The 12,311-nt window shown below is 40.9% G+C and overlaps 1 protein-coding gene across 11 annotated transcripts in view; it reads left to right on the top strand.

Annotated features, from left to right (window-relative positions):
- The window catches only part of TRPM3 (transient receptor potential cation channel subfamily M member 3), a 608,518-nt gene that overhangs the window by 537,834 nt on the left and 58,373 nt on the right, over positions 1–12,311 (top strand). For all 11 annotated transcript variants that reach the window (XM_005683743.3, XM_005683729.3, XM_005683725.3 and 8 more), the window contains one exon: positions 4,829–5,003. In XM_005683743.3, the coding sequence (XP_005683800.2) occupies positions 4,829–5,003 (175 nt within the window). The remainder of the gene's footprint in view (positions 1–4,828; positions 5,004–12,311) is intronic.

The following is a 12,311-nucleotide window of genomic DNA, read 5'->3' as shown; positions in this document are numbered from 1 at the left end:
ACCTTGAGCAATTTATTTAACAACTCTTGGAGATGCAGTTTGCTCATTTCCAAGTAGTAATAATAAATGCAAATCTCATAAGGTTGCAGTGATAATTAGAAATAACACATGTTAAGTGGCCAACTGTATCTGATTCACAGTAGGAAGTTGATAAACTGTATCTTTTATCATTGTTAAAGTACAATGGAAAAAACTGAGAATACTTATTTGCTCCATTTCTAATCCTTTTGAACAAAAGCTTGGTGTTTTTAATACCAGCATTGTTTAGAGAGAACATCACAAAGCCCATTCTGTAGTGGAAAAACTTGAATTCAGTAGTGAAAGCAAAAGTCACTCAGTTGTGTCCAGCTCTTTGTAACTGCATTGACTACGCAGTCCGTGGAATTCTCCAGGCAAGGATACTGGAATGGGTAACCTTTCCTTTCTCCAGGGTATCTTCCCAACCCAGGGATCGAACCCAGGTCTGCCACATTGCAGGCAGATTCTTTACCAGCTGAGCCACAAGGGAAGGCCAAGAATACTGAAGTGGGCAGCTTATTTATTTTTTAATTGGAGGATCATTAATGAATTCAGTAAGCTTGAGTTAATTAACCTCCAATAAAAAAAAAAAAAGCTTGAGTTACTTACCCAAAACTGAATCCCAGTTCGTTTGAGAGATTTTTGATTAGAAAACAAATCTGTATCTTATTATATAACATTACCTCTTATATCATTGTACTTTAGTATTGAATTTGAGATGGTGGTGAAAATTTCCACATCTAAAAGCAGAATCTCCACCTAGTCTATGGGAGAGAGTTAGGAGACAGGATCTGTTAGTTCTTCACACAATTTATATATAACAATGTGTAGATGTATGAATTTTCTGGACAGAGGGGAAAAGGTTCTATGAGACTGTCCAATATGTTTTCAAATGTACCCAATGGAAGTGAAGAACAGCTGCAAAATTAAGCCACGTTTTCTCAACCTTGACACTATTGCTACTTCGGACTAGAGAATTCTTTGTTGGGGGTGGGGTGGGGTGGGCTGTCCTGTGCATCATAGGGTGTTTAGCAGCAACCTTGGCCTCTACCCACTGGGTGTCAGTGATATGTGTATGCACACACACACATATAGCAACAACAACATTTCCAGATATTGCTGTATGTTCCCTGCAGAGCAAGTTGCCTTCTGTTGAGAACCACTGTGTTATGCAAATACATTATCTGATGGGTTGTTTTTCCTAATTGATCATTACCTTATTTCAGTAAATAAAGTTAGGAAGGACTCAAACCAGGCGTGTTACTTTTAAGAGGTTGGGTCACATTTAAATAATTGAAATAAGTAAAGTCAACTCTAATGCCCCACGTCTATTTTAATTCATCTCTGTCTTTTTAATAATGGCATAATTATTTCCCCAGTTTTGATAAGAATGAAACCTTACCGTGGAGTGAGCAAGAGAGATGTACTGCACTTTTCTACATTCTAACTTATTCTTAACTAGTTAGTGATATCATTCATAAGTAGAAAATGAGTATATTTGGGGACTTTGTTGTCTTTCTATGGCTTTTAAGATAATTAGTTCAGTAATTGAGCCATTGATCCAGAAGATAGGTAAACTATGCCTATAGAATTATCAGTGAGCCAGGTGGACTGCCAGAGTGGAAGCTTAACAAAATATGCCTAGATGTGATTATTCCAAAAGCCCCTATTTAATATTAAACAGTGAAGTAACTTACCTGGTCCAGGCACAACTGAAGGCAGCTAAGGTACTTAGACTCAATACTGGTTAAGTATGTTTCCAACTGATCTTCCCCTCTAGAATCACTTAATAGAATTCTAACCTCTTTTCCTTCATATTCCACTTCTCAATGGTTCTCTAAGCCTAGTACTAAGTTATACCACTTATGTAACATGGATAAAAACAACGTAAATAGGTATCATTTACTATGCACCAAACACCATGTCAGACATGTCAATCATTACAACCCCATCAAATAGGCTTTAGTTTATTTATCTCACATTCGAACAGACTAAAACTGGGCAAGAAACAAAGGTTTCAAACTCCTCTTTCACTCCACAGTGTGACCTTTTTTCAATTCTAATAATAATAATAATACATTAATTTTTACCGAGAACTACTCATATTGTTTCACACCTTATATCATTTAATCCTTAGGAAAAAAAATGCGTCATTACTGTTATGATTATTATCCCTACTTTACAAATTAAAAGAAAACCAAGACCAAACAACATGCCCAAGATCACCTAGTTGTTTTTGCTAGCAGAGCCAAGGCAAGAACTCAGGTATTCTGACACCTGAGGACACACGCTTAACCGCTGCAGTATATGCTCCAGTACTCCAGTACTTTGGCCACCTCATGCGAAGAGTTGACTCATTGGAAAAGACTCTGATGCTGGGAGGGATTGAGGGCAGGAGGAGAAGGGGACGACAGAGGATGAGATGGCTGGATGGCATCACTGACTCGATAAACGTGAGTCTGAGTGAACTCCAGGAGTTGGTGATGGACAGGGAGGCCTGGCGTGCTGCAATTCATGGGGTCTCAAAGAGTCGGACACGACTGAGCAACTGAACTGAACTGATACAACCCAACTGAAGGATGTTTAAAAGAATGAGAGACAATCAGCACTCTTCATATTGAACCAATTGGACAATTTTTGTTTAAAAGCAGAAGCCAGACCCAGTTCTGACAATATCTTGTTTCTGCAGTTCAGCAGATACCAGTATTTATACGAAGTTATGACGCCTTTGAAATATGTGAAGTTGAGTGTTTGGGAACAGTGTTTGTTTGATTGTTTTGACCCTTTGAATAGGTATTACGATCAAGCTGAATGGAAACAGTCCTGAGAAATTAGATTAGAACAGTTGCTGTATTTACTGGCTGAATTTTCTTGGATCAAACTAGGTCCTAAATCTCATAAGGAAACACCTTCCTTTCCCCACCCACCTTTTAATCAGTCTAAATAAATATAACAGAAAGGACCCCTTTGTGCTTTTTCATTAATATAACTTTTTATAAATAAATGATGAAAGAATTTTGCAAGATAAGAGAGAGAGGGGATGAGAAACGGACCCACGTTTCCTATAAAACTGCTGACTCTCATTTTAAGAGAGTTCTGAGGCTACTAAGTTGTGAAAAGAATAGCATATATTTTTAAGGACAGTGAACAGATATGAATGAACATCAAATTTTGATATATTTAATTTCAAAGTCAGACAGTACTTGAGAGATTTTGAAGTTGCCTTGCAAGTTGATTAATTAACCTAAAATGTATCGAGCCCCTAGTGTCCTGAGGCCTACAGGAAGTCTGTAATGTTTTAATTCCAGTAACTGGCACCATGGAATGTATCCTTGCAAAATGAAATTTAAAACTAATTTAAAGCCTTCATTGCCACTGATAAAATTATCATCGGTCTTTCTTTGTGGATGGGCATTCCTTCAGGAAATTTGATATCCAAGAGAAGACAGTCTTTTCTAGTAGGTGGTTTTATGCAAGGGATAGAAACCAATCTCCTACTAACTTAAACCCAGGAGGGATGACTTGATTTACAGCAGGGCATGATGGAAGCTACTGCACCCAGGCCCCGAACCACCATCACAACCCAGTCTCCTTCCCTGGAATACCTGCTTTATTCACTCAGATCTGTTTCCCTAGTGGGAAACAGCCTTAGACACTCTGAATTCACTTTATTACAGAGAGAGCAAGGGAGCTTCTCTCCCCAGTTCAGTTAAAAAAAATCCAAAGAAAGATTCTGGTTGGCCTGTCTTGTGTCACTGTTGTCAGACAGCAAGTTACCATGATTAACCCAGCCTGGAAAAGACACCTATCTTTAGGGCCAAAATGGGTGGGAAAAACAAAAAAAACTGTTTCTGAAAGAAGGAGGCAATGGATTCTGGCCAGGCAAAATAATAGTTATTGCATCCTCATCTATTTTTGGTGATAACAGGAAAGTAATTTGGCATATGAGAAACAGATCCCAGATAACATGTATCATGAAAACAAGCAAAAAAGAAAGAAAGAGGAACAAGAGATAGCATTGTACTTGAATGGAGTCAAGTATAAGTCAAGAATTTTATGAACCTGTCAAGATGAAAATCCAGCATTTCAACAGCAAGCACAGAAATAGGCCATTAGGCTACCTGATTCTAATTTCTAAAAAAAAAAAAAAAAAAAAAAAACAGCCTCCGTAACTGATAGGATACAATGCAGAAGAAAACGCAGAAAGAGTGGTTCTCTGAGAGACTGGCTTCTGGTAGAAAACTGTGCAATGAGGTGGGGCCACAAGAGTAAGGCAGTTTAAGATGGATATTTGGGTTGTCTGAGTCTTGTTTACAAATAATTATTCTCTTGGGCTTTTCAGCTCTTGATAAGCCTTTCAGAATTTGGAGAATTTACAGCATGGCAATAGTTGTCAAAATAGTTCAACTGTCCCAGTTCCAACTTTGCTAAGAAGAAAGAGACCCAGCAAGGACATTTGTCTTTCCCAGGAGCAGAAAAAATGTTAGTACTACATTCATAGGCTCAAGCTTCTGTGTCATATGACTCTCATGCCTAGTCATGGCTAAGTCCCACAGAAAACAATGGAAGATGAAGGGGTCCCCTTGTACCTGTGCTTTTTCTTTTTAAATGATTTTCTTAGTAACTGTTAAGAGTTGTTGGACATTGGTTTCAGCAGACCAAGTGGTTACCTGATCACAGCTCCCTATCTCAACATCCCTTATCAGCAGTCTCAAAAGTGAACCAAGTTTTCCGTCAGTGTCAGCATCACAGGAATACTCAATCATTCTGGTTTTCATTTGTTTCTCCCTCTGCTTCCCCCTGCTTCCAGATGATAGACATGATGTACTTTGTCATCATCATGCTGGTGGTGCTCATGAGTTTTGGGGTCGCCAGGCAAGCCATTCTCTTTCCCAATGAGGAGCCATCATGGAAACTGGCCAAGAACATCTTCTACATGCCCTATTGGATGATTTATGGGGAAGTGTTTGCGGACCAGATAGACCGTAAGCAAGTTTATGATTCTCATACACCAAAGTCAGGTATTTAACTTTAATTGGGTCATATCTTTTCCAAGTTCATTTGTTTGTTCTCAATAAATGGCTCAAGATAGAGGACTGATTCCTAGCTTGCTATCTTGGAGGTAAAAAAACAATTATAGAAGGTGAATATACAATTTTAGCAAAGTAGTCCTCAGATGTTTTTTCAGGTATGTCCTTCCTGTGACATCTGGTGTGCCAAATTTGACCAAGAATGGACCATTTTAAAAGATCTAAATTCCTTGGGGATTCAAAATCCTGGGGCCATGTGTTGAATATTTCAATATTAAAAGTATATTATATCATTACTCCCCATCCCTATTCTAGCCTTTAAAAAATAAATTCCTTGAGTTTGACTTCAGGACAAATAAACAATTCTCAATTTCGCCATCAGAATTCAAGAGTGAGGGCAAACAGCTGCGTGGTGTTTTCCTTGCACTGGAAACTATTCTCCAGTTCCTTTTCCCACTGTCTTAAATTATGTGCTATTGAGACTCAAAAGAAGCTAGTATTCATTGCCTGGAAGTATGGAAAGTGCCTTAGGTTATAAATGTAGTTGCTTGCTTATAAATGCCCAAAAAAAAAAAAAAAAAAAAAGTATATCATGAAGTGACTCATTGTAGGGAGTGAGTGCCAGCAGGCCCCTGATGCTTCATGCCCTAATAGATGCTGATTCTCTGTAATAAACACCCTTCTTGTACTGAGTTTGAAGATAGCTGTATCCTATGAGTCTGTTCCAGCATTTTATTTGGACCAAATGTCAGGGCACACCAAGCATTGGGAAATTATTTGGGAAGAAAGCTTCAGAAAAGAAATATCTTTCATTGTGGAGCAGTTGAATCCCAGGAGCAACCATTTCTCATTTTCCCTGAGGAGTTTAGCTCTAGAAATAACATCCTTCCACCATTGTTGAATTAACATTTTTCTAACATTTTTTGCTGACAGGCCAACCATCTGAGCTCTGGACTGTGGACACGGAGTAGAGTTATATATCTAGACAGTATAGCTTATTAAGAACAGGAGCAAAAACTAGTCGGCATCACCCAACACCCACCCCTGCCAGTTTTAGGTAGGACTAGGACTAGGGAAATAAGGACGAATGACCGCAAAGCGTGAGTCCTACAGGCCTGTGAAGAGTCTGTGTACAACAGCCGCAGAACGCACTAGTCTGTCATTTTCCCTGATGAGTTTTGAACAAATACTCTTTTCTTCTCAAAATGAGTTATCTGAGGCAAGAAGAGTTTTTTTGAAACACCTAATTGGAACAAATACCCATTTCATGAGACTTAGCCAGCTCACTGAGCAAAAATTCTAACTCCATCTCCCAGTTAGAATATCTTTGACAATGTGCAGCCTTCACCAAGACAGCTTTCTAGGGACGGGGGAAAACGCTTTTGAATTCATTCTTTCAAATGGTCCCTGAAGGCAACATGACACTCGAAAGCCCACCTGTGATCATTCTTCTCAGCAATTAACTGTACTATTTTTCCCCAACGATTTGCTTTTCCACTTACATTATTTTGCTTTTCCTATCTCTCCTTTCTTCCCCTATGAGATTAAGCCCCCATAGGTCTGTTGACAATGTGACATTTGGGGATGGGAGAAAGAGGGAGGTGTAGGTGTGCTTTATGAGTGGGATTCTGTCCGTCCGTCTACAAGTGGCCATTTATTGATGTTGTACTATGAACGCAGCCTAGTGCAACAAACACCACCATTTGGCTGAATCAGAGGATCTATTATTGTTATTTTAAAGAAGGGCTGATTGTAGTTTAGAACTTGCAAAAACCCTGGAGGTGGAAGTGTGGTGTTTTGTGTGAGTGAAGTATGGAAACAGATGTACCACATTGTTGAGTAGACCTGTGATGCCCTATGTGTGTGAGAATAAATTTCTGCCCCATTTCCTACATACCCCAGTGTGCAGCCAACCCAGCCTTGGATGGATGCACCCTTCATGACTCCCTTGCCCCAACCACTGACCTTCCGTTTTGGTGCTCTGAAATTGGCTGCAGTAGTAGCCACTGTTCTAAGCTGAATCAGCCAGCTTATTGTCTACAGTGCTAAACAGTATTTGTCCTTTCTCAAATGGGTATAGAAGGCTGCCCCCAAATCTGTCATTAAATTGGCCCTGTGTCATTGAATATCCCTGTCTTCTAAATGATTTGATTTCCATGTTGTGGCACTGAGTGGGCCCAAGGGAGATTGGGTGACAGCCCCGCCCTGTCATTCAGAACTGCCCAGGAGACTCGGTACCAAGCTGTTTGAGAAAGGTACAAATCGTTTATGCTGCCCTGCGGTGTCTTGCCTCTTTTCTGTGCCGTGTGCAGGTTGGTTTGTGAAGCATGTGTTCAGGCTAATTGGGTCTCATATCCACCTAGACTGCCAGGGTCCACCAGCCCCATCCTGTGGACGTGCCGTGGGGGCGCCTCTCCAAGCCCTGCTCATTCTTGCACACCTTCTCAGAGGGACTCATTTGTAACATAATGCACGCGCTCCATATCTAACTCTTTGTTTTTAGCTGCAAAAGTGCTGAAGCCATTTCATATTGCAGAAATAATCTTTCTTAATTGGAATGAATATATTATATGTGGTTGTATAATGGGGGCCGCGGGGTGGCGGGGAGGTTATTAACATCTGTCCCACACCTCAGAAGGGAGGACAACTTTAAATGCCCTCACTTCTGGGAAACAGTGTTAACCAACTATAGATTTTTAAAATACATTTCATTTTTTTTCTTATAGTTTGTCCTAAACCCAGAGAATATCAGTAAGGCCAAAAAAAGCTAGAATGAAACTTCTAAGGTTACTTTCCAAATGTGCTCAAAGACTAAAAGGAAAAAGAGGAAAAAAACAAAAAAGAGTGTAAATTTTCACCTCTGAGCCAGGTTGGATGAACACAAATGATAGTCCAGCCTTAATCTCAATTTATCTTTAGTGTAGCTGCTGAAACATTTGCTTTGGTGTTGAGAGCAGAAGTGAGTGTTAAAACATGATTGGAAACAGCAGATAATAAAACTCAGGAAAGGAGAGTGACAATCTGCTCTGTCTAGACAGCTTTGCCAAACACGCTGATTAACTGATGGGGGTTGCACTTGCCGTCATTGTCTGACTGGTTGGTTCCTGGTTGTTTTTTTTTTTTTTTTTTTTTTTTTTGAATAGCCCCAAAGCATCTCAGGTGTCTATGTTATATATACTAGCTCTCTAAGACCCAATCTAAGGGCTACCATGAGGGAATTTGGTTGCTAAAAGTGTTGCTACTGAATGATGGCATCCTTCTGGGCCTCTCATCAAATGAACCCTGTTGCATGGCTTCTGAGAGCTGGTCAGGATCCCACTGGAGCCTGAGGGGAAAAAGCCACTTAAGAGAAGAGGAGGTACAGAATAAATTTTCAGCACATTCATTCCAAGGCTGGGCAAAGCTAAAATTAGACAGATTCTAGCCATCTGAGAAATCTAGTTCTACGTTTTGGTGTGTGAGGTGCTTGGAGATACACATTTCTTGGCAGAGAAAATGGGGTGTCTCTGGCTTCCTCAAGTCTCTGAATGAATGAGACTTCCCTTTATTTACAGGGCATCCTTGTGTTGCCTGCTGTACACTCAGATTCTCCAGGCTATACCAGGGCAGGGGGAAAATGAATCATGCTCTTGAATGCATTAAATCAGCATCTAAATTTAGTCCTTCTTTCTGTCTCTCTGAGTATTTTCACAAGTTTGGTTGGTAATGTGAAAGCAGGATGTCCAAAACTTACTTTCTACCATGACAACTAATTATTTGCTCGTTTCTAGTCACCAGGGACGGGGGAGCCTAGTGGGCTGCCGCCTATGGGGTCACACAGAGTCGGACACGACTGAAGTGACTTAGCAGCAGCAGTCACCCTAAATTAACTATCCAACCTACTTAGTGCATAGATCACTTTTTTTTTCTTTTATTGCCTAAGGCCTTTCCATCTGAAATTAATAGCTTATCTGGAGTAGGAGGGATTTTTGTGCTGTCGTTTTGATTTGGTTTTGCTCATTTATTTATTTACTATTAAACACAAACAAACCTCTGTAGGCCTGTGGTCTGTGTGATGTTGACTGGACTTAAAGTGTTGCTTTTGTCATGGAACAAGGAGCGTGTACCTGTATGTACAGTTCAAACATTCTCCTGTATTACTTTTCTGTCTCAAGTTATTTGTTGCTCATTTCAGGTGCAGAAATTAGGATAGCACAAGGCCAGTCTCTAAAGTACGCCTGCTGCGGTGAAGCTTAGAACAGCGAGAACAGAGAGGGTGGCTGTGGTTAAAAGTTTCACTCCAGTTCTGGAAACTCGGGGCTATGCATCTGTTTGGTATTCGGGACTGACCTTCACTAATGAATTCAGAGCACACTAATGCCTGACAGCTATAGCATGGGGAGTGTTGCCTGACCAAAGAAATATTTCGGAAAAGACAAACCTGAGCCAAAGCCAACTTTTGGGAAAGGGGGCAATTGTTTTGCTGGGTTTTGTTTTTGCAAATTGCTAAGGAAGTAAGCCAATATGAGGCACCACCCCCGTTTTCTGTCCCTGAAAGTCATCTTATACTCCAGAGACTCCCCACCCAACATGTTTACTAATACAAACTGAGGCTCAGCAGCCTTACAAACAGCAGAACTACCTGCAGATAGGCCATTGTGATGTAATTTGGTTCACATTATGACCAGCATTTGTTCCACTGTCATCAGACTGATTTTAGCCTTTGCTCACAGCTCAGGCTCCATTTTTAATTTGTTCGTTCTTCATCCAATGGAATCCATTGAATCCATTCAGAGGATATTTATTTTATTCCTTCTGTGAACTGAACATCTAGATACAGCGATGCATGTGACAGAGACATTGTCCTCAAGGAGTTTGCAGTCCAGGAAGGGCAGACTGACGTGGTCAATATACATGGGGATGGAGCCCCAGACAGCAAGTAGCCAGTTCTTCCTGAGGGGAAAGGAGGGGCACAATAGAGGAACCCTGGCAGAGTGGGAAGGGTTTGGACTGAGCCCTGAAATATTGCTATTTGCTAGGCAGATGGGAGCAGGGGGGTGTGAAGGAGAAGAATGACATTCCAAACTGAGACTTAGCATGGAAAGTTCCAGGCTCAGCAGGTAGTTTAATATGGCTGACTGCAGGGTGAGAGGCAGGAGGCAGGAAACAGGACAGATGGGTCTGAAAAGAGACAGGACCGTAGATTTTAGAGGAGTTGTCCCCCATGCTCAGGGTAGTACCATGCTCTGATACAAGTTTTAGTTGAAGCTATCAAGCAAAAAAGGGGCCATAAAAGGGATGGAGATGGGACCCGGGAGGACCTTAGGTAATAAAGTAGCAGTTGGGATGGAGAAGATGGGCAGCAGGAAACTTCAGGAAGGTAAATTCAGAAGCACCAGGACACAGTCAGATGGTGCAGAAGGTGGTAGTGCAGGAAGTGGATGGAATTTAAGATGGAGGAGTTGAAGTTCACTCCAAGCATTCCAGCTTAGTCTAACCAGTGCTGTCACATCCTGAGATAGAGGACCTCTGGGGGGAAGGGGATCTGTTTACTTGGGGTTAGATGGAGCTTGAAGTTTCCATGGCAATGTGAGGAAAATCATGAAGAAGACTCTTGTATGTAGAACTCTGGAGCTAAGTAGAAAGAGCTGGATTGGAGATACAGATTTGGGGATCAAGAATATACTGACCTGTCAAAGCCACGGAAGCGAGTAAACTTTCCAAGCAGCACAAGTAGAGAAGGCCAGAGCATGAACACTGAGAATGGGGGAGTCAGTGCAAGAGAAGAGCACAGTTAAGTGGGTGTTTAAAAGTCCATTCAATTAGACATTTAGGAAATCACTGGTGACTTTGGCTAGAGAATTTTCATTTCAATGGGGAGTGCAAAAATCAATTAAAGTGATTTAAGAGTAAATGAGTAGCAAGACAAAGCATTTACCAGGGAAAGGGAGGAAGAGAAGTGTTTTATATATATGGGGGGAAGGGTGTCAATGAAGTGAGGCTTGGCAAAGAAAAAGTATTGTTTTGTAATCACCCCTAGGGAAAGTCACTGACTTAGTACCTATCAAAGAATCGCTTAGGGCCACCTCTTTGCATAGTTCAGTTGTCTGTTTTCTCAGTCAAAACCCAGCAGCCCAGATCAGGAAAAACAAGTAGCTGGATTAAGTCAAGATTGAAGTTTTGTTGTACCAATATAGCAAAAATAAAGGGGCCTAGGGATTTTGAAACAGCTTGCAAGGGTTCTTAAAGTTATGCATTATGAACGCTAAGGTGGAGGGTGAAGAAAATAAAGGTACAATGTTGGTAAGTATTTTCGAATTAAAAAGCGTAATCGAAGGACTAGACTTCTAGCCTGAATACCAAGTATTCTGAGAACTGAGGTTCCTCAGAGGAGTGACAGTAAGATGCTGTGGCCAGAGAATGGTACACTGGTACTAAGGTGGGACATTTAGGATAACGATAAAGTCCAAGAGCAGCTATAAGAGTGGGTTCCAGGATACACTGGAACTTAGGTCCTACACAGTGACGCTAGCTGCTTCTGTGTTTGTCACTGCAGGTATGGACGTGTCCATACTAATGCCACAAGATGGAGTAGACAGGAAGACTTTGAGCAGGATAACCTGAAACTCAAGGAAGAAAGGGCTTTTTGCACAAGAATGAAAAACAGTGGTTTAGAAGAGGCAGAGTATCAGTGAGAATGCAGACAAGACTTACAGGAACCTTACTGGCAGATGAGCAGAAATGTGTGATTTCCATTTGAGAAGGTTACAGGGAGGTGGTGTCTTCCTGCAAAAGAATTTTAGCTAAGGCAAGAAAATGTGGTATAAGAAAGCATAGGAGTCTGTGTTCAGTGGTAAGGGTTTTCCAGAAAGCTCTGGGAAAAGGGAGAAATAGGAAAATTCAGTGGGCAGGAAGCCCAACATCGTATGAGACAATAGCATAAGGCAGGATAGTTAAGGGGAAGAGTTTGCATTGCAAAAAATAGAGATCGTGGGTAAGACCTGGTTGTGAGAATAATTTTTTCAGATTGAAGCTCTGGAGACTAGAGCTTGGTAGCATAAGAGGCAGATGAGGATGATGAGATCTAGTCTCAAGAGTGACCATTGCTCAAGTTTCCAAGATTGTGTTGGAGACAAATTATTCTAGTGCCCAAGGAGTGGGTATGGCTCCTAGGCCACAGATGCAGATGCTGCTAGAAAATTCAACTATATTTTTATTATAATTCTGCTTCTTTCTATTTTACATACCTACCCTCTTACACTAGGGGGAAATTATGACCTCAGG

This window comes from Capra hircus, chromosome 8 (assembly GCF_001704415.2).
Source record: "Capra hircus breed San Clemente chromosome 8, ASM170441v1, whole genome shotgun sequence".
Lineage (NCBI taxonomy): Eukaryota > Metazoa > Chordata > Mammalia > Artiodactyla > Bovidae > Capra > Capra hircus.
Note: the sequence above shows the minus strand (reverse complement) of the source record. Positions and strands in the feature narration are given on the sequence as shown.